Source organism: Ahaetulla prasina, chromosome 2, assembly GCF_028640845.1.
Source record: "Ahaetulla prasina isolate Xishuangbanna chromosome 2, ASM2864084v1, whole genome shotgun sequence".
In the NCBI taxonomy this organism is placed as follows: Eukaryota; Metazoa; Chordata; class Lepidosauria; order Squamata; family Colubridae; genus Ahaetulla; species Ahaetulla prasina.
In genome coordinates this window covers 258,731,147-258,751,778 of record NC_080540.1, presented here as the reverse complement: position 1 = coordinate 258,751,778, position 20,632 = coordinate 258,731,147, and the positions used below count along the sequence as shown (strand labels likewise).

The window sequence follows — 20,632 nt, the reverse complement described above, 5'->3', positions numbered from 1 at the left end:
AATGTCATAATTTAGTACAGTAAACTTCTAAGTTAACTTATTAATCTTTGTTTAGTGGACTTTCACAAAATGCAAATAAATAAATATATGCTGCATTGGGTCAGTGGCAGAGGTGGCTGATGAAAGAAAGATGCTGGGAAGATTGGGGCTTGAGATCTACAACAGTGGCAGCTACTAAAGAGAAAAGAGGAGATCGGATGATGCATGAAAGCTTTGTTTTGTTTACCTATACTACCTGTTCATTGTTTTTACCATTACAAGAAACTATTAATTTGATAGGCATTCATCTTTTAACAGGTACTCTTTTTTCAATTAGCCTGTTAAATCATGATGACACATTTTTAACCCTGTTGTGTTTGGTGAATCTCTAAACACACCATTTGTTTCTTCATATATACAAGAAAAAAAACACAGCATATTAAGATTTTTTTTTATTAGTCTCATACTTGTTATGGTAAGCTTAGACTTGAACAAGGAATTAAATAGTTAGCAGCCTGTTTCAGAGTTAATAGATGAATCACCATCTAAGGACCTGCAGGAAGTTATGATGGGATTTCTGGTAATCTACAGGAGCATTACCACTGGCTTCCAGAGATAGAACTTTGGACTGCCATTTCCCCCTATTGCAAGGGTACACCACCAAAAAAAAAAAAAAAAAAAAGCAAAGGCGCTCTACAAAGCTCTTCCTAAGACAGGATCTGTGCTATAATGGTATGCAGAAATGACTTTGGGAGGCAGCGCAACGAGATACAAACAAGAACAATCAGATAAAAGACCGTTTAGCCCACAATAAGAATGTGGATGGGACATGAGGCTTCCTAGCTTTTGGACTATAAAGGGCATGAAGAGGGAGTATTTTCATACTTGCAAAATTTGTTAATGTAACATAAAATAGAATTAATTCATCTGGTCATGTTTACTGTTAGGTCTGCTTCATAAGGCTAATATGTGCCCTCCCATAATGAGCAGTATCAACAGACTCTATTTAAGTAAAGCAGCAAAGCAAAGCCTCTCTGTTGGGCACAACCATTCACTAACCCAGAATATGTATACTTTGAATCTTGACTTTTGAATCCCATGACTTTGATTTTAGACCCCCAATTGGCTGACAAATTTTCTATTACACTCTGACTCTTGGATCCTACTTTATCTTTTTTTTGTCTGCTACTTTGCACTTGGAAATTTAACGCATACTTACTTGATTTTTGAAACTTACTTCTTGCTTTTGTCTGTTTGTGTATATTTAGTCTGGGACCTAACACTTATCTTAAAAAAAAGAATAAGAGAAGTAACTGCCTACCTCAGAGGCTTCTGCATTAAAATGATCCAGTGCTTGTTTCCTCAGTTCTCCTTTTATTGATCCATCTAGTCTCTGTGGGAGAGGGTGGAGAGAGAAAACAATTATGTAAGTATTTAAACAAGCATGAATAATGAATAATTCAATAATGGAAACAAATGCAGTCATGTAGCTAAAGAATAACATTCTTACTTGAAAGGGAAACTGACGATATTTCAAATATTCAGCTAAGATGTCCAGCATCCGCACCATCTGAGAGAATATAAGTACTCTACTGCCACGCTCTCGTAAACGAATCAGCAGCTTGTCTAAAAGAATTAGCTTCCCACTACTCCGGATCAAGTTCTTTAAATGAAAAATAAAGTATTACACTTTCAAAGAGTTTTCTGTTTTTGTTTCTTTAAAAAAAATGTTTGACAGGAAGATTATATTTACAAGACAACATTAATGCATTTCTATGAGAATTGCTAGAACCAGTGGTGGGAGTCAGCCAGTTTGCACCACTTCAGGAGAACTGGTTGTTAACTTTCTGAGCAGTTTGTTGAACTGGTTGTTGGAAGAAATCATTAGGGCAGAGAACTGGTTGTTAAATTATTTGAATCCCACCAGTGGCTAGAACCCCAATGTCTAATTTTTTTAAAAAAAAACACAAAGTGAAGTAAAAAAATTAATCTTGATTTTACATATATTAATCCATACAAGTGCACCATAAACTAAAGTTGCATAAAGTAAGACAATTACTAAAGAAATCTCTTAAAAAGCCTCTTATTATTCTACATAACGAGCACTTTGGACTAGTATTGGTACTACCTAGCAATGTTTTTTATACAACTTTATGAGACAAATCACTCATATTTTGCTGTTGCACGTAAGATGAGAGAAATGGGTCTAAGCCAAAAGGGCAAAATGCCTAAGAACCCCTAGTAAAATAGAATTCTCATCAAGAATTTTCCAGTTTGCATCTTGGTCCCTCAGCGTAAGGAGGACAATCTCTAAAGATCTCAAAGTCAATAAAGACATAGATTGAAATAGAAAAGATACAATAGCATACCAGATTCTGGTATCTAGTCCTTATTACCAGTCTTGCAAATTAAATTAGTCATCCATTTTTAAGGGCAGTCAGATATAGAATGCATCCCAGTTTTATTAAGTGTTATTAAGTATAACAGGCTTTTCTAATACACATTTTTTGCTGGAAACTGACATAAAAGGTTGCAAATTGTGATCGAGTGATATAGGACACTGCAACCAATCATGAATGTGAGTCAGTTGCCAAGTGCCTGAATTAGATAATGTGACTATAGGGAAGGTACAACAGTTATAAGCGTGAGTAAAAGTCTTTAATTACTTTTTCTAAGACTTTCATAACTTTGAGCTGTCATTATATGAATGGTTGTATCAAGGACTACTAGTATCCTGTATGTATAAATTTACATATATAATTTCACATATTGTCCCCAATTCAACCTTACCTATAGCTATCATGAGAAAGTTATTATAAAAGGTACGCCTTCCCAAGTCTCTTTTTTTCAGACCTGTTGCTTATTTGCTTGATTTCTAATGGTTGCCATAAAATAAATTTACAAATAATTTCAGCTGCTTAATATAATTATAAATAATAGTCAGTTTTCATTTTTACAAAAATAATGTTGAGATAAATTTGTGTGATCAAAATGTAAGACTTTGCAGGCAAATAATTTTAAAAGGAACCCCATAGAGAATGCATTACAGTAATCCAACTGAGAAATGACTAGATGAGTGACTATGAGCAAAGCACCCCATCCAGGAATAGGCACAACTGGTGCAAGACACAAAGCTGTGCAAACAGCCTTTTAGCCACAACTACCCCCTGCTTTTTGAGTCAAGAAGGACCCCCAGATTGCACAGTGGATCTGTCTGGCCTCATAAATCTCCCTCCAGCACCAAAGACCTGAAATTGGCAGTACCCAAATCCCAGAGCCACTCATTCTTGCTAGAGTTCAGCTTAAGTGAAATGAGTATCATTAATTCACTTATTTTCCTTTGCTTAGAACATAGAATAACAGAATTGGAAATGACCTTGGCCTTACTGAAATCTAAGTAAACCATATCCACAGTATTTCCCTGATCCACTAATTTGGTCACTTTGTTGAAGAATGCAGTGAGGCTTGATTCTTGTGTTTATTTTTCTGTTTTGTAAACTGTATAAGTGAAAGAAGATATACATAACTGTAAAAGTATAATAAAACCAGCATCTTGAGTGACAAACCACTAAATCTCACTCAAAATAATGTGTGACTCTTGGAGTACATAATACAACAATTTAATGTATGTTTACCTGTAAGGCCTCCTGTTTGTTATAGAATTCATTATCATCTGGTGGCTTAATGAGGTAGCAATGATTACAACACTTTTTGAGTTCCATCATGATATTCAGAAAGCCTGAGGTACTGCCTTTTGATCCCTTACTTAGGGCTTTGTAATTCCTTGTTAAAATCCACCTATGACATTAAAAACATTGTTGATAACATGACTGTAGAAAACAAAACATAAAAGAGACACATGGCAATTTGCATATATTTTGTATCATTCTAATAAACATAATAAATGACTTACTTGTAATACTGCTTTTGCAATGCACTCATTTCCATCCTTAAAATTTGTTCAACCTTGGCAGGTAGAGATTTTTCTACATCTTTCTTAACTCTCCTCAACAGAAATGGTTCAAGTTCTTTGTGAAGACTTGCATAACCAAATTCCCTTCCTTTCCCATGTTCTTCTTCAAAATCTTCCCACGAAGAGAATCTTCCAATAAAAAAATCCCCACATTGTTAATTTCAATACATTCAAAGAGATTAAATTAATTTAAATATTAATTTCACTAAGTATTATATATTCAGAACACAAAATAATACTTAAGAATTACAGTTGATCCTTGTGTAATGATCACTCAACTGTAGCTATGTGTTATCTCCAGTATTACAAACAGTACATCTTTAAATAATTATGAGTTAGAGAGGGGAACATGACATTTACATTGATATCTTGTTGTTTCTATAAGCATCTAGTTGATCATCAAAGACACAAGTAGGTATTTGGACTAAACCATCAGGACCATTCATATATTCTTACCTTACAGTAAGCAAGAAAATAAGCACCGAGATTCATTCTATTTATGTTAAAAAGAAACCCTAAATCAGTTCACTGATACTGGATTTTACAGTCTACACCAGGTCTGTCAACTCACGGCTCATGGGCTGAATGCGCCATGCGCTGGCCACACCCACGCACGGTTTAGCAAAGGGGAAAAAAGTCATGATATGTCAGGTGATGACACAAGCTTGACACTCCTAGTCTGCAATATTTCAGATGTATTTTTTCCCTTTAAAGTCATGAAAATTAATTCTGAAAAAATTCTTCCATACAGCCATATATGTAATAGGTGGCCTTCCTGAGAATTTGTAATTGACCTCCAAACCAGCCAGTTTAAATTTCTTGATGTAATTGTTAGTGATTTTCTTTAAATTTAAAGTCTAAATATAATAAAGTAGCAAAGTTATCAAGTTTTATCTGAAACCAAAATACAACAAAACTGAAAGATAAGTTCAGAAAGATAAGTTTTTATCCATTAAAACAAGATGAATATAAACCAAATTGCAGCCTTACTATATATGTTTGTCAAAAAGGTGATGCAATATGATTACCTACTTTTCTGGCATGATGAAATGAAGCAGGGACCACAGCTCTTTCAGGGAGTTTTGCAGAGGTGTTCCAGTGATAAGAAGGCGATGATTAGATTTGAAGTCTATTAATGTCTTATATAAGAGGGAGTCATCATTTTTTAATCGATGGGCTTCATCTACTCCTATAAAGGCCCAATTTAAGCCTCCAAGGAACGACTTTTTAGAAGGAAAAAAACCCCACAATAAGTATGCTTTCTTTTAAAAGAAAAATATATTTAACATAGCAATTTAAAATAAATTATGGGCAATAAAAATTACACAGGTAAATAAATAATAATAATATAAGAAGGCAGATAAACCATTTTATCCAAAGCCCTGGAAGGATAGTGTTGATGAGTTTTCTTTTTCTTCTTTTCCAACAGGTTGGAAATTATTTCTACCAGCCTTGAGAAAATCATACATTTTTCCATAATTCTGATGGAAAGGAAGGAATGGATCCTATAGGTACACAAGGTTTTCTTTCAATCTCATAAAGAATGTCCATTTTCAGTTTGCTGAAGGAGGAGGTAGTTATAAAAGGCATTCTGAAACATTCAGTCTTCTTTTTTGATGTTAGGCCTCGTTTTTTCCATCTTTGAAATGGAAAGAAATATCCAAAACATCCAAGCTATATTTGGTAGTTATTGGTATGTATCGTAACAATCAATCTAGTTTCTTATTTGTAACCGAAAAAATAACGTATTTTGAACATTCAGTTTTAATCTTTAGAAATTATTAAATTAATCAGTCTAATTACTAACCTTATCTTTCAGCAGAATTTCATAGGTTGTCAACAAGATGTTAAATTTTAATCGTTTGGTCTGTGGATGCATCCATTCATGAGTTCTTATCTATAGAAAAAATCAGTAAAATACAAGGCCACAGTTTTTTTTAAAAAAATCTATGAAACAGCTAAACAATTTTATTAATTTTAAAACACACCAATCCAAACACAAATTGCATATAAACATATGATAATGAAAGAATAGGAAAGGAGCACAAAATAGAAATGCGATTAATAAACAGTTCTGTTTAACTTCTCTATAAGAAAGAAGGATAGTACAGATCCCATTGATAACCCATTATCCATCTGGTGAAGAGATTGGAGTGCAATTCAATCAAAAGACTTAAAAAGCAGCAGTTTCAGTTTTTAAAGCTTTTCTCATTAACTTAAATAACTGATCAAGTCAAAAGTTGATCAGAAATTAGTAAATGCAATGAAAATAAACAAAACTGTATTTCTCTACAAACATAATAAAAAGTGATAAAATATGTTGTAATTAGTTTTGAAAACCTGCCAGCTTTGTGTTAAAGATTTTGTATTCTCTATTCATCCATTTTCTTCAAGAGATGGCATACATAATATTTAAAAATAATATGCAAAATGCTGACCAGGTGATAATTTGAGGGTTCTTGCCTCCTTATGTAACATACTTCCAACTGGAGTGGTTGATTTCAGAGAAAAGACTAATTATTAATAGGTGTTTACCTGGAACATTTTGGAAGCCTCTTACCTAGAGACTTTCTTATTTGGGGGGGGGGTTCTCATTATGTAACTATTTAATTTATGATTTTGAAATTATAGGTGAGGATATCATTTAGAAAGGGAATAATACTTGCCTAAATTATCCTGGAAATCATCATAGATTGCTGAAAATTATCAAATCCGGGATTCTACCAAAATATTGGCATCAAGGATAACATTACTGTACTGCAAACCAGATGCCGTCAATTCCCCAAACTTGCTTGGGGAGCAAGTTTGCCATGTTTTTGATTTTTTGCAATTATTTAGTGTTATAAGGAATTTACTTTTCAGAATTCCTGACATTAGAATCAAAACTTACTAATGAATAAATTGAAACCTCTTTCCTGACATTAGATTTGCCTTTTGGCATAAGTAAATATATGTAGAATTCACTGCAGAGTAATTCTTGTGTTACAATTCTTTCTTGAAACTCAGATCTAAACTCTCGTGTAGGAAAGAACATTGTTTGGATAGGACTAACTTTTTACTGTAGACTACTATCACACTCTTTCTAGACATTTTTTCTAGCACTTAATGACTCAATACTGACTCTTTTAGAATGCAAAACTATATAATGACTTCATTAAATAATTATGACAAGGGTTCCAAGGAGGTTTCCGACCCAATATCTGTAGCAAGAGACAATATGCCCAGAGACATATCTTTTGATATCCTTTATATTTTCTTCCATTTTGGTTTGACTATGCCATATACATGACAATTATTTTGTTAGCAGTCAGCCATGTCTCTTTTGAAAGCCTGCCCCCGCCCCAGATTATAATTTGTTCTCCAATTTTTCATATGTCCCTGCTTGCCAAAAAAGTTGTGGATCAAGGGATTACCTTGGGGGGAAAAAAAACAGCTGAAAAATTATTATTCCTAGGAAAGCCAGCTTCTTAAACAATTTCAAAGAAACATTTACATTATATCATTAAAACATTAAACACTTTAAAATATATTAGCTGAAAAATAATAGTGGGTAAAGTGGCTAATGAATTCTGCTAATGTTTTGCTTGTGATAAAACATTTCATTAAGTATCAAATGAAAAAACAAAATTCAGACTATTCAACTATGCTATCAGTTTTTAATTCTATCTGTAGCCAATTAAAGAGATGTGATAAATATAAATTTCACATGAGATCTACTTCCTATTTTAGTCTGTTTTCTCTTGTTCAACCGAATATCAACTACTAAATAATGTCACTATATTTTAATTAATATTTATCTAAAACAAAAAATATAAAAAAATCTTTAGTATAGCTGTAGATTAAAATCACACCACTATCCAAATAATACTTCCAGATCTCTGTTTCCCATTAACCTACAATTGCACTTACCACATTTCTACTAGTAATATCTCCCAAATAAACTACGGCATTCATCTGCGGAGCCCATGTCTGGATTTCTCTTTGCCAAGATGTCAGGGTGGAAAGAGGTACTACGAGCAGGAAAGGTCCATACAACTGATGCTCATGAAATAAGTAATTCAAAAAGGAGATGGTTTGTATTGTTTTGCCTAAACCCATTTCATCAGCAAGAATACAGCTGTTTCCCCTGTAAAGTGGTATGAACAAAATAAGTTAAACATCACATACAGATTCATTAATTCCTACATTACATTGATGTATTGTCTTCTAATATTTTTGAGTTTTTCTGCGTAACCACCATTTGTGATATATTTTCCCTTTTGGCGTAGTCTATTGCTATATAACGGCTGGCAAGATTTTGATCTTCATCGTTTATTAAGAGAACAGTACTTTTCTCCCACTTTGCTAAATTAGATTATTAAATACATTTTAAAATTCCAAAACTGTACTTTGTGTTAAACATTCAGAAGGCAAGATTCTTACTTCTAATGGCACTAAGGCCCCAATACGCTTCAATTTTGCAAAGTGCCTATGTTAAGCCTGAAATATCTTTAGAATATAATTATTATTTTTGCACTTTCAAGTCTGAATGGAACACATTTATGCTGATAAGAAAACCTGTTTAGTATAGTGATTAGGTCACTGGGCTAGAAACTATTTGACTAACTCTAGTCCTGCCTTAAGCACAAAACCAGCTGGGTGACCTTGGGCAAGTCATTCTCTCAGTCCTAGGCAATGGTGAAAGAGTTCCAAAACTCTGCAGCAAGAAGTTCAGCCAGTTAAAGGCCAAAATAACTAACTAACTAACTAAATAAATAAAATACATACATACATATATACATACATACATTACATAAATAGTCAGCTAAATGAAAATGTATATGACACTTATTTTCAGTTAGTAAAACTGAACAGAGCAAATATATATATGCACTTTAATATACAGTTGTACGATTTTAAGTATGTACATACTTGCACCATGAATGGGCTAACCAATTTAGTCCATTTAATTGATAATCTCTTAACTCTAGGTTTTCATGACCTCCAATGTAATTAGGTTGCTTCTTTAAAGCCACAAATCTTGGTCTTTGCTTCAAAACCTACCAAAGTAAAAGAGAAACATTTTTATTCCTAATTTCACTTTCAATTGAAAACCTTGAATTCTATACTATCTGACATTCAAAGACAACAGAGATAATATAAAAATGATGAAGTGGGAGAGGAGAGATGATGTGATCTGGGACCAGAGTACTAGAGGTAAATAACAGGTTGGTATTTAAACACATGACACAATGAAAAAATATCTTAGATCCGATTATACTTTGCTGAGAAATTAAGACCAGGACTGCTACAAAGGATCTGAAACTAGATTATGATTTACAGCTGCTAATCTTTTAAAATTATCTGGTTCTTAGGCAGGCAACAGACCCAATTAATTCAAGTATGCAGCTCTTCAGTTTTCTTTTTTAATTTTCAAGCCAAAGTAATGGGGACCTGTTAAAGGAAGACAAATCTCATCTTCCTATTATTTTGCTTTTCAATTTAACCTCTTTAAGACCTATCTCTTCAAGCTCCTTCCCCAGGAAGACTACTTTTTGGCTTGGGGGAATTGGAAGTTGCACATATGATAGGTGATAGTACTGCTGTGTTTATTGCTGTATACCACACACATAATTCAGGTTTTTCTTTTAAATGCAGGATAACTCCACTCCCCCACATTAATTTAGGACTAGTACAGTCAATCTACTCTATTTTCCCCAATACAAATGCCAATTCAAAAACACCTATGAGTGGCAGAAATAATAAAGCAGTTAAGAGGATGAAAGATAATGAGACAGTGAATTAAATCAAGTTCTAATGGTTATAGGAGATGGAAAATGACTAATGTAAAAAGAAAGATTTTTTAAAAACGTATCACTATCTTGTGGCAGTAATTGTACAGATACATGACAGTGTTGGGAGTCTCTGGCCGCAGCCAAAGGTTCTTCCATCTATAAGAGTAAAGTCTCTTTTCGTCTGTCAGAAACCAATTGGCTGAGGCTAAAGATCGTCAGGGAGAGCAATTTCCTATTCCTGAATTCTAGGCCACAGCTAAGATTACACAGCCAGTTTATTATTTGAGAATATCACAGGCAGGCTGTAAGCCAAAAGATACCTTGTCATTGTTCACAAATTGCACCTGATTGTGCAGAAGGAGCCTTAGTATGAAAAGAATAAAGATCTTTTCACCAGGCACTGAAATTGGCCATCAGTACCTTACAGATACCATAAAAGTGTTAAATCATTTCCACACGCATAAAGGAGGGACAGTTCAATGTTAAATCAACCTCCCACTATTGTTACAGTTTACACTTCGGAAATAATCCATTTAACTGAATGACATTTACAGTACTTGCTCTTCATACTGCTGAAAACATAGCAGCTGACTGCGTATGACACAACATGCCATGTGACTATATCTTGAGACCCTCAAATAGAATCGGAATAGGAATCGGAATAGAATAGAATTCTTTATTGGCCAAGAGTGATTGGACAAACAAGGAATTTGTCTTTGCTGCATATGTTCTCAGTGTACATAAAGAAAAATAAAATACATTCATCAAGAATCATAAGATACAACACTTAATGATAGTCATAGGTTACTAATAAGCAATCAAATTGTACTAGGAAACAAATAAAACAATATAAATTGTAAAGATACAAGCAACAAGGTTATAGTCATAAGTGGGAGGAGATAGGTAAAAGGAAGGATAAGAAGAATAAACTTTGGTCATGAACACTTCTGACCACGACCAAATCAGGTTCCGACCAAAAAATTCATGAAAGTTTTCAATCTGGTCGCGAACACATACTCAGGTGGCAATCAAATGCGCTGCGGCCGATTTCCCCTTCCCCACATTTTATTTTTTTTTGCAAGTGCATGCTCATCTCACTTCCGGTCATGACCAAATCGGGTTGTGACCAAAGTTATGGAACGAATTACGGTCACGACCAGAGGTTCTACTGTACAGTCTTAGTAAATAATTTGACAGTGTTGTGGGAATTAGTTGTTTAGCAGTGATGGCATTCAGGAAAAAACTGTTCTTGTGTTTAGTTGTTCTGGTGTGCAGTGCCCTATAGCATCGTTTTGAATGTAGAAGTTTAAACAATTTATGTCCAGGATGTGAGGGGTCTGTAGATATTTTCATACTCTTTTTGACTCATGCAGTATACAGGTCCTCAATGGAGGAAGGTTGGTAGCAATTGTTTTTTCTGCAGTTCTAATTATCCTCTGAAGTCTGTGTTTGCAGAGCCAAACCAGACAGTTATAGAGATACAGATGACATACTCAATAATTTCTCTGTAGAACTGTATCAGCAGCTCCTTGGGCAGTTTGAGTTTTCTGAGTTGGCACAAAAAGAACACTCTCTGTTGTGCTTTTTTTATGACGTTTTTAATGTTAGGTGTCCATTTTAAGTCTTGAGATATGATAGAACCTAGAAACTTGAAGGCCTTACCGTTGATATTGTGTTGTCTAGTATTGTAAGAGGTGGTAGTATAATTCTTGTAAAATCTACCACCATTTCTACTGTTTTGAGTGTGTTTAGTTCACGATTGTTCCAGTTGCACCACAAGGTTAGTTGTTCAACCTCCTGTCTGTATGCAGATTTGTCATCTCGAATGAGACCAATCACTGTTGCAATCTGCAAACTTCAATACTTTGAGGGATCTTTTGAGATGCACTCATTGGTGTACAGACAGAAGAAAAGTGGAGAGAGCACCCAGCCCGGGGGGTGGGGGGTGCTCCTGTATTAATTGTACATGTATCAAATGTGATTTTGTCTAGATTCACCTGCTGCTTCCTGTCTGTTAGAAAGCTTATGATCCATTTACAAGTGTGGTCTGGTACAGGTGGCTGATTTAGTTTAGTTAGAAGAATAGCTGGAATTATGGTATTGAATGCTTAGCTGACATCTGCAAAGAGGATCCTTAAAAATGGAGACTTGGTAGCTGAAACAATTTAATACTAATACCTAATATTTCGTCTTATTTTTCCCTATTTATTTTCCTATTTAACTGATTGCTTGGTTAAATAAATTAACCTGCCTATTGAAGGTACAAACAAAGATAATATTGATGAAACATGTCATTTTTCAAGTTTTCTTCACAAAATTTAAATGATTCCGTTGTTACTTATGATTATATTTTTTATGTTTTCAAAAATATTTTAAACAGCCTCTCTCTTGCTAGTTTTTGCATAAGTTGGTTAACCAGAAGCTGTCATCATGGAATGCCAATCTTGTGATCCATGACTGAAAACAAGGGTCCAGGGGCTTGTTCTGAGTTGCCATAGTTTACTGTGGGTTGAATAGCTATCCCAATTTGGAACACTCTCAGGAGGAAAGTTTTGTTTCATATTTGAAATAAATGGCAGTTTCTGTATTGGCATATTCCTAGATGTTTCAGAGACAACCTTGACTGAATCACCACTTATGATGTGATATAGGGCCGGGCTACTTACGGGACCGCCTGCTGCTACCGAATACCTCTCACCGACCCGTGCGCCCTCACAGAGAGGGACTCCTCAGGGTGCCGTCAGCCAGGCAGTGCCGTTTGGCGACACCCAGGGGAAGGGCCTTCTCTGTGGGGGCTCCCACCCTCTGGAATGAACTCCCCCCAGGACTTCGTCAACTTCCGGACCTCCGAACCTTCCGCCGCGAGCTTAAAACACATCTATTCATATGCGCAGGACTGGACTAGATTTTAAATTTATATTGTTTTTAATGGGTTTTATTATTTATATTGTTTTTTAATTATTTGGCTATGTGGAATAAGTTTTTTAATTGATATTTTATTCTGTATTTATATGTACCTTTTTATTTGCCTGTGAACCGCCCTGAGTCCCTAGGGACATAGGGCGGTATACAAATGTGATAAATAAATAAATAAAATAAATAAATATGTTTGTTTATCCTGAGGACCATTCAACTCAGATTTATTTGGTTTATACCTGCCTTTATTTATGGATTCCCATCTGTACAATGAAAACACCTATATTTAAAATGCTGAATATGATACATTTACTAAAATAATTTAAATTTTACCTACCTTACAATCTTTAAATGGCGTAGTCTTCGACTGATTTCTACTAAAATACTCATCAATGCGTGACTGGAACTTTTTTGCAATGAGAGCTCCATCTTCCCAGCTGCACTCTGAGTAAGGGAGACCTTGCCATTTACAATAATAATCTGGATAACCAGCTGCTGACTTTTGATTAGAATGGGCTATAGAAAGTAAGCATAAAAATGAAAAGCAAGATTTTCACTTAAATAATGAATCATGAAGAACAGATCGTACACAAAACCTGATTAAAATACAATATTCATTAATAATGTCTGAGTTTGAGTGGATGTAATTGTTTAACTAGGAAAGATTTGCAAGAAAAAAGAAAATGGAAAAAGTGACAAATGTTTTGAGAGAATGATTAATTGGTTGGAGATCTGTGAATGGGATTTCAAAAGGTGAAATGGCATCAGAGTAGAAACTGGACTGAATGAAAAAGGAACAAAGCAAGAATGCAAGCTGAGGAGGCAGCCAGAGAATTAAGCCTGGGAAAGCCAGAGACAACTTAAGTGGAAGGTAAGTGGGAAAGGAAATTGTTGGATGACCTCACCCAGTGGTTTCATGTGGATGCTAAATAAATGGGGAGAGAGAGTTCAACCCTATAGTAGCTCACAAAAAAGGGGTCTATAGAGTGTCTTCTTTTCCTCGAAATCAACACTAAAAGTAAAGTGCATGTAGGCTCCTAAGGGAAAGGTAAAAAAAACCTGAATAGTTTGAATTAATTCAGAAGTAGGAAAACATTGGGTGACCAGACTTATGTCAGTTGTAGAAACAATACAGTGCAAATTACTATCCCAAGAGGTGGGGGGACAACAAGGATGGTGGAATGCTCTCCAGAAAGGGGGGCACTCTATTTAGAGAGGAGAAGGAAAAGCCACAGGGAGAAAGGGTTGATTGAAGCTGGAAGAATATAAGGAAGTAAGTAAATTGGTCAACTCCATTAATTATCAGAATGGGGAGTGGAAGAGAGTAGTGAGGAAAGGATAGTAACAAAATAGTAATATATGAGAGGAGATTGGAGATGAGCTACCCTACTTTAATTCCTCCTCTCTCCACCTCATTTTGGTAACCAAGTGTGGGACAGGGCTTAAACTGTTGCTATTGAATGCCAGGTTTCTCCATAATATAACTTTTCTCATTCAAATTCTGATCTTGGATCAGCAGATGGATTAGGCAAGTATTACTGAAACACATATAGAAGAGAAAGGGAGTGAGTTTCTCTTGGAGATATGCCCATCAGGGTATCAATGATGCATTAAAATCAGAATCAGAATAGGGCTGGAAGGGACCTTGGAGGTCTTCTAGTCCAGCCCCTGCTCAAGCAGGAAATCCTGTACCATTTCAGACATTAGATGTAATCCATATTAGAGAGGGAGAAGATGAAGAGTTATTGTCTAAAAGATTACATATGATCAAATCTAGTCTTCCACAGATAATGTGAGAATTTCATAGCACTTCTTGAAGATTTTCCCAAAGGTCTGAAATGCATTCTGTAGGATACTTGGTCTGCCTATGGAATAAGGGGTTGATATTGGCAATTGACAGGATTGTTCCTGCATTGCCTCCTCCTGGTCACCAATCCAGTAAAGTTTTGATTTGGCAAAAGCTAAAGATGAGTGCAATCAAATACAAGTTATCAAAATGGATAGGAACTTAAGTTTAAGCTTACACTATGACACAAAAGAGTGGTGAAGTAATTATATTTCTCTACTATTACTGCATTTACAAATTCAACAGTATTGCTTAAAATTAATTTATCTATTTTCAGCAAAACCCAGGCTGTAAGTAATTTTTAATTACCGTGATTATAACGGCTTTAAACTAAAGCAAATAAATAAAATGATTTTAAAATAATATTTTATATAAATATTATGAATTTAAATATATTTGAATCATGTATATTTCAAGTTTCAAGTTATATCACCTACCAATAATTCTCTCTACAATTTGATACTGCTTATGCAAGTCATCTGTAAGCTCTTGCTGACAGTTGTAATATTCTACATCTTCTGGAGAAGCATTTTTCAGCCTGGAAAGAAAATATGCATAATGTTAGTGACATCATTAAAAAAATATTGATACTGATTTCAAGATATAAAAATACTATTTCTAATGAGATGACAACCACCCCATATATGACTTTTACAGAGTTGTGACTTTCAATGGTTGGGTCCTAAAGGGTAATATGAATAGTGTGGCTTCTTGACTTCCTAATGCTATCCTGCACAACCCCAAAAATTCTTTTTAAATATTTAGATAAAGATTTGGGATAATACGGATTATCTAATGCATTTAGGTATTATCTTTCTGACAAGATACTAAAAATAGTTTATAATTATATGGAGGGTCTGTAAAACACATGGTTTTAAGAAAATCTTGAAAGTGTCGTGTCCCACTCCTCCGCTGACGGCCGGGTCAGGGAAATCCGAATCAGGCGTGCCTCTGCAGCTCTGCCAAAGTCCTAGCAAAGTCCTCAGGGCAGGCAGGAGACCAGAAAGTGACTTCAGCAAGATATGTTTAGACTTTGCCTGACTCAGAGAATGCCAGAAAGCAGGTCCTTTATATAGGCCATGGGGTGTGGCTCCATGACTCAGCACTTATCCAGGCCTGCCCCTCCCTTCCTTCTGTTGCCTCCGTCTATCAAGTCTTCTGACATGAGGGTCACTCCAGTCTGCAGCTGTTGGCAATTGACCTCCCTCAGGCTCACATGCTGTGGAGGAGGGGGAGGGGTCTAGTTGCTCCGTTTGCCTGGGCATGGAGCCAGAGCTGGGGGCTGGAGATACTTCCTCCTCTTCAGCCTGTCTGGGCATGGAGCCAGGGCTGGGGCCGGGAGGCATACTAGGACATTCCTCCGTGTTCGGAAGCAGATAAGAAGGCCCCGGCTGTGGTGAGATCGGACGAGACAGAAAGACAGTTTGATTTCACAAATCTTCAAACCTAGTTTGACCTCCCAGCATCCATTTTCAGGGAAGGTTGATTTTTACTAGTTGATCGCTATTATTTTTTAAAAAATATTTTCACTGTATCTTTTACACATTAATATATAACCCATCAGGGACATTTGGTTCGGATTAGCTATGAAAATTCATTAGCTACAAAATATAAATGGAGATTATATTAGATAATCAATTATATCATTAGATATAAATAATAAAAGAGAGACGGCTAGCTAACAGTCACTTCAGGACCTGATGACATGTACTTCATGGCCTAAAATCTAATCTTTTCCTTATATCACATGAACCTTAGTCTCAGGAAAGTGAGGACATAGGAAGAACTTTCTGCTGATACCAACGTATTTAGATCCTAGCTAGGGTTATGAAAAACACTAGACACAAATTGTTCTGTGCATGGAACAGCTACCCTATGCCTTGTTTGGAATGAGAATGAAATAGGATTGTATGGGTCTAGATATGGACCAAAACACCACAATATATCAAGCAGAATGTGTGGATAAGAATATGAAAATATCACAGCTAAGGATTTTCTTTGAAAACAGCATGGATGGAGATTAGCAACCATGGCTAAGAGAAAGGATGGGCTATGAAGATTATAGAACAGAAGCCATTGGAACAGTCATGCTGAGAACCTATCACTTATCGCTAGTAATCAGTTTCATAATTAAAAATATGCACACAGGCTAATACACTGGCAGGGGTAGTTAAATTGGGGCAGGGGAAAAGTGAAAGGCAAAGTTCTATGAAATGGGTGGTCAGATTGGTCAAACATGGATTGACAGTGGCTGAAAGGGGAGAGCAGGTGCTGGGAAGATAAGTTGGGTCGGCTCCACTTGGAAGAAGATGGGCAACATGCACAAGTCTTGACTTACTTGCCCTATAAAATAACTCCAAAATCCTTCTGGATTTTGTTTCAGCTAAAACTTTTTGGTATAGACCAGTTTAGTTGAGTTGTTATGGCACCAAGCTATAAACCAGGAGCCTGTGAGTTCTACTCCAATCTCAGGAGTGAAAGCTGGCTGGGTGACTTTGGACTAGTCACTGTGTCTCAGACCAACTCATCTCACAGGGTTGTTCTAGAGTAAATAGACCCTGAGTTATTTATAAAACTAATGAAGATGGGATTTAAAAAAATCTAAAAAACCCTAAAACAACTAAAATGTTTGAAGTTTTGTTTCTGCTGAATTCAGGCTGATCCAACAATGCTTCAAGCAGAATTTCTGGAATCCATGGTTTGCTGTCAGTGTTTTTAAAAAGGATTTTATATTTCATGTACACCCATAATTGGAACTTTAGTCAGATTTTAATTGAGCCAGAACTAATATTGAACTATATTGAACTATATTGAATATCCATATATTTTTCCATACAGTTAAAAAGCAAGGCACCGTATTGTTATAGACTGAAGTCATCTCATTTTTATAAAATTAATCTTTTAACCAATATATAACTTAGCCAACAAAGTTTAGTAAATAGTAAAATAGTAAAGTTTACTATTGCTAAAAAACCAATGCATTTTTGAATAATATTGCATAACTAACATTTGATCTGTACATTTCTGAGCATAAAATTTTCAATATGAATTTTTACATATTCTGTGCAACATGAATCAATGTAAAGAATAATTCTCTTATTATTTTCTAATGCAGACTATGGTAGGAGATATACTGTGCACCCCTATATGTTCATAACTTCAGCAGAATTGTCTTCTTTTTAACTGAAGATTCCATTTTAAATCACACTGGTTTAAAGGCAAACATTAGATAGCTTTTTAAAATAAAAACATCTTCCTAAGTGTTTAGCAATGATTATGGATATTTATTTTCATCCAATGTTTTTTAAAATCTAGTAAACCTGTATCCTGCATAGTAAATATCTGGATTTATAGGGATTCCTTGATTTACAACCATTTATTTAGCAACTATTTGAAGTTACAATAGATACTAACAAAATTTCTTATGACTGGTCCTTGCATTTAGGATCATCACAGCATCTTCAGAGTCAGATGACAAAATATTGGCAGTCAGCCTGCATTTATGACAGTTGCAGTGTATCATGGCCATATATATATATAATCACTGTTTAGGAAGTGATTTTATATATATGGCCAAGTCGGCTTTCAAAACATAAAATCAATTGGGGGAAACCAGATTCAGTTAATATTGTGTAATTCACTTAACAAATTGACAAAAATTCATAAATTCAGGGGCAACTCATTTAACAACTGCCTTGCTTAGCAACAAAAATTCTGGTTTCAATTGGGGTTGTAAGTTGAGGACTATCTGTATTATTAAATATTTTACATTCAAATAAAATCTATTCATTCTTCTGCTAAACCAATTATCCTGAATTTGGCGATCAGGAGTACTGACATACCTTGAATTCAAAAATATAAATTATTTAATGTCACTTGTCTTATATATCATGCAAATATTATACATAATGTTAAGAATATGTTATTATAATTTGCAAACACTCACCAACGCTTAGTTTCCTGATCCTTTTTCTTATAGTTGTCCAGTTTCTTCATTCCTCTAACATTCTGCTGCTTTAGAGTTTCTTCAGTTTCCCAGGTATTATGAATATGGGACCAACCTTTCCATTTAATCAAATACTGCATATCACCAGATTCTTTTGATTTATCATATCCTGCATTTGGATCTCCATCAGCTTCAACTGCATAGATAGTGGTTGTAGCACCAGTTGCTGAGAAAAATAGTCATAGTTTAAAAAAACTTCAATCGTATACAATTCTTAGATCGAATATAAAATATCAGATGGTTTTAAGATAAAAACTTCTGTAGGCATTTAATGCAAAAATGAGATGCAGTGTTGTCAAGTTAAAAGTTTCAGAGAAAAAATATTCTGCCAAAGAATTGACTATTGTGATTTCAACCAATGTAAAACAAAGTGATTGCCGTTAGACTAGTGATACCAAGTTAGACTCAGGAACTTTGGCTAGAGATGCCGATTAGCTGAAGTTTCCTCTTCATGTTGGGCAATCACTAGCATATAGGTAGATGTCACTTACTGACTGTCTTGTTCAGCAACTGTTCAAAGTTATAATATGGCTGAGAAAAATAATTTTATGACCAATGCCCAAGTTTACACCTTTGCACTGTCAGAGTCACATGATCACTGTTACAGTTAATACACAATATCTATGCCTATTATTTCCTCTCTTGCAGAACTGAAATATTGCAGAGGAAGGGGTTACAAGAAAGTAAACAGGCACACAACAACAAAAATACACTCTGTAAGGCAGCAGCCATGAGTAGGCTCAGGGTTTAGAACAGCAAGTGCAGTACTCAAACTGCCAATTGTATTCCTCATTGCATGCTTGCTTACCTACCTGAGATCCCTTCTTCCCAAATCTCTCCACTCTGCAAAGCAGGGGGTGGGGTGGGAGGGGGAGGAAGCCAAAAAAACAAGAACAAAAACAGGAGAGATTTCTTAGAAATCATTTGGGTTCTTCTTTTCCTCCCTTGTACAGAGGAGAAAATGTTTAAAGAAGGGGGGGGGGGACAAGTAATCATGTGTCCTGTACTTGACCTGGTTTTTTTAAAAAATTCCTCTCCCCTCCCCTCCAAAGAGTGAAAAGAGTAAAAACGAAGATTTTGCTTGTCAGGAAGTTGCAAAAGGTGATCAAATGACCCTGGGACACTGTAACTATCATAAATACACATCAGTTGCCAAGTGTCCAAATCTGATCATATGACCATGGGATGCTGCAATAATTATAAGTGTGAAAAACAGTAAAAAAAAATTTTAGTGACATTGTAACTTTGAAGTCACTAAACGAATAGTTGAAAGTTGAGGACTACTTGTATACCATGTAGTATAAAAATAATATCTAAGTGAACTAAAGAGAATAAGTACTTTTATCAGTAAAATGAGTAAACCATCAAATATGTATTTAATGATATTTTAAGATACTGCAAACCATATAGCCCTGAGGTAGCCTAAAGCCATTCAATGTACACTGCAATAAAAACAAAACAAAACTATAACTATTATGAATATATTTTTCTAATGTAAATCAAAGATTACCTCCTTTTCGTCCAACGCGACTATCCATAAATTTTTCAATTGTTTCAAATTCATCTTCTTCAGGCTGTGGAACATCCTCTCCACAGACTTCTAGGAGATCATCAGAATCCGTCTTTGCTTCTTCAGCTTCTTTATAACTAACATTTACTGTTGCCTGGCGGCGAGAACCTCTTTTATCATAATCATCATCATCATCTGATGATGATGATGATGAATCAAGTTGTCTTTTTTTCTGCACTGCAGTTTTCTTTCCACTTTTTTGTTTTATTCTTAATAAATAATAGAAAAATAAGTCTTTCAAAACATTATTGAGTCAATGCCTGGAAAAAATGACTGATGAGTATTCTTAGAAAACTGGGCTATACAAATACTGAGATTTTTTATAAACTTCCTGAATAAAAGGTTGAAAACCGTAAAGTATTAAAACAAAGCAACTTCCCTGCTCTAGTATTTGCTCATTTTTTCTTCTTCTTGTAAAATAATTTCAGCTCATTCTTTTGCATATGGAACAGGACATAGTACACTACTGAAATAAATGAGGAATGCAGTTTGAATGCTGAATAATGGACAACCTACCTATCAAAGTGATCCAAACACTGGATTTCTCTATAGCATTTATTATGAAAAA

At 35.0% G+C, this 20,632-nt stretch overlaps 1 protein-coding gene across 2 annotated transcripts in view; it reads right to left on the bottom strand.

The window, feature by feature from the left end:
• CHD1 (chromodomain helicase DNA binding protein 1) overlaps positions 1–20,632 on the bottom strand; it is a 67,707-nt gene that overhangs the window by 19,591 nt on the left and 27,484 nt on the right. For both annotated transcript variants that reach the window (XM_058169549.1, XM_058169550.1), the window contains exons 7-18: positions 20,005–20,273; positions 18,435–18,660; positions 14,926–15,026; positions 12,980–13,158; positions 8,864–8,991; positions 7,862–8,078; positions 5,760–5,849; positions 4,985–5,175; positions 3,893–4,081; positions 3,615–3,777; positions 1,490–1,642; positions 1,301–1,372 (exon numbers count right to left, since the gene is read on the bottom strand). In XM_058169549.1, the coding sequence (XP_058025532.1) occupies positions 1,301–1,372; positions 1,490–1,642; positions 3,615–3,777; positions 3,893–4,081; positions 4,985–5,175; positions 5,760–5,849; positions 7,862–8,078; positions 8,864–8,991; positions 12,980–13,158; positions 14,926–15,026; positions 18,435–18,660; positions 20,005–20,273 (1,978 nt within the window). The remainder of the gene's footprint in view (positions 1–1,300; positions 1,373–1,489; positions 1,643–3,614; positions 3,778–3,892; positions 4,082–4,984; positions 5,176–5,759; positions 5,850–7,861; positions 8,079–8,863; positions 8,992–12,979; positions 13,159–14,925; positions 15,027–18,434; positions 18,661–20,004; positions 20,274–20,632) is intronic.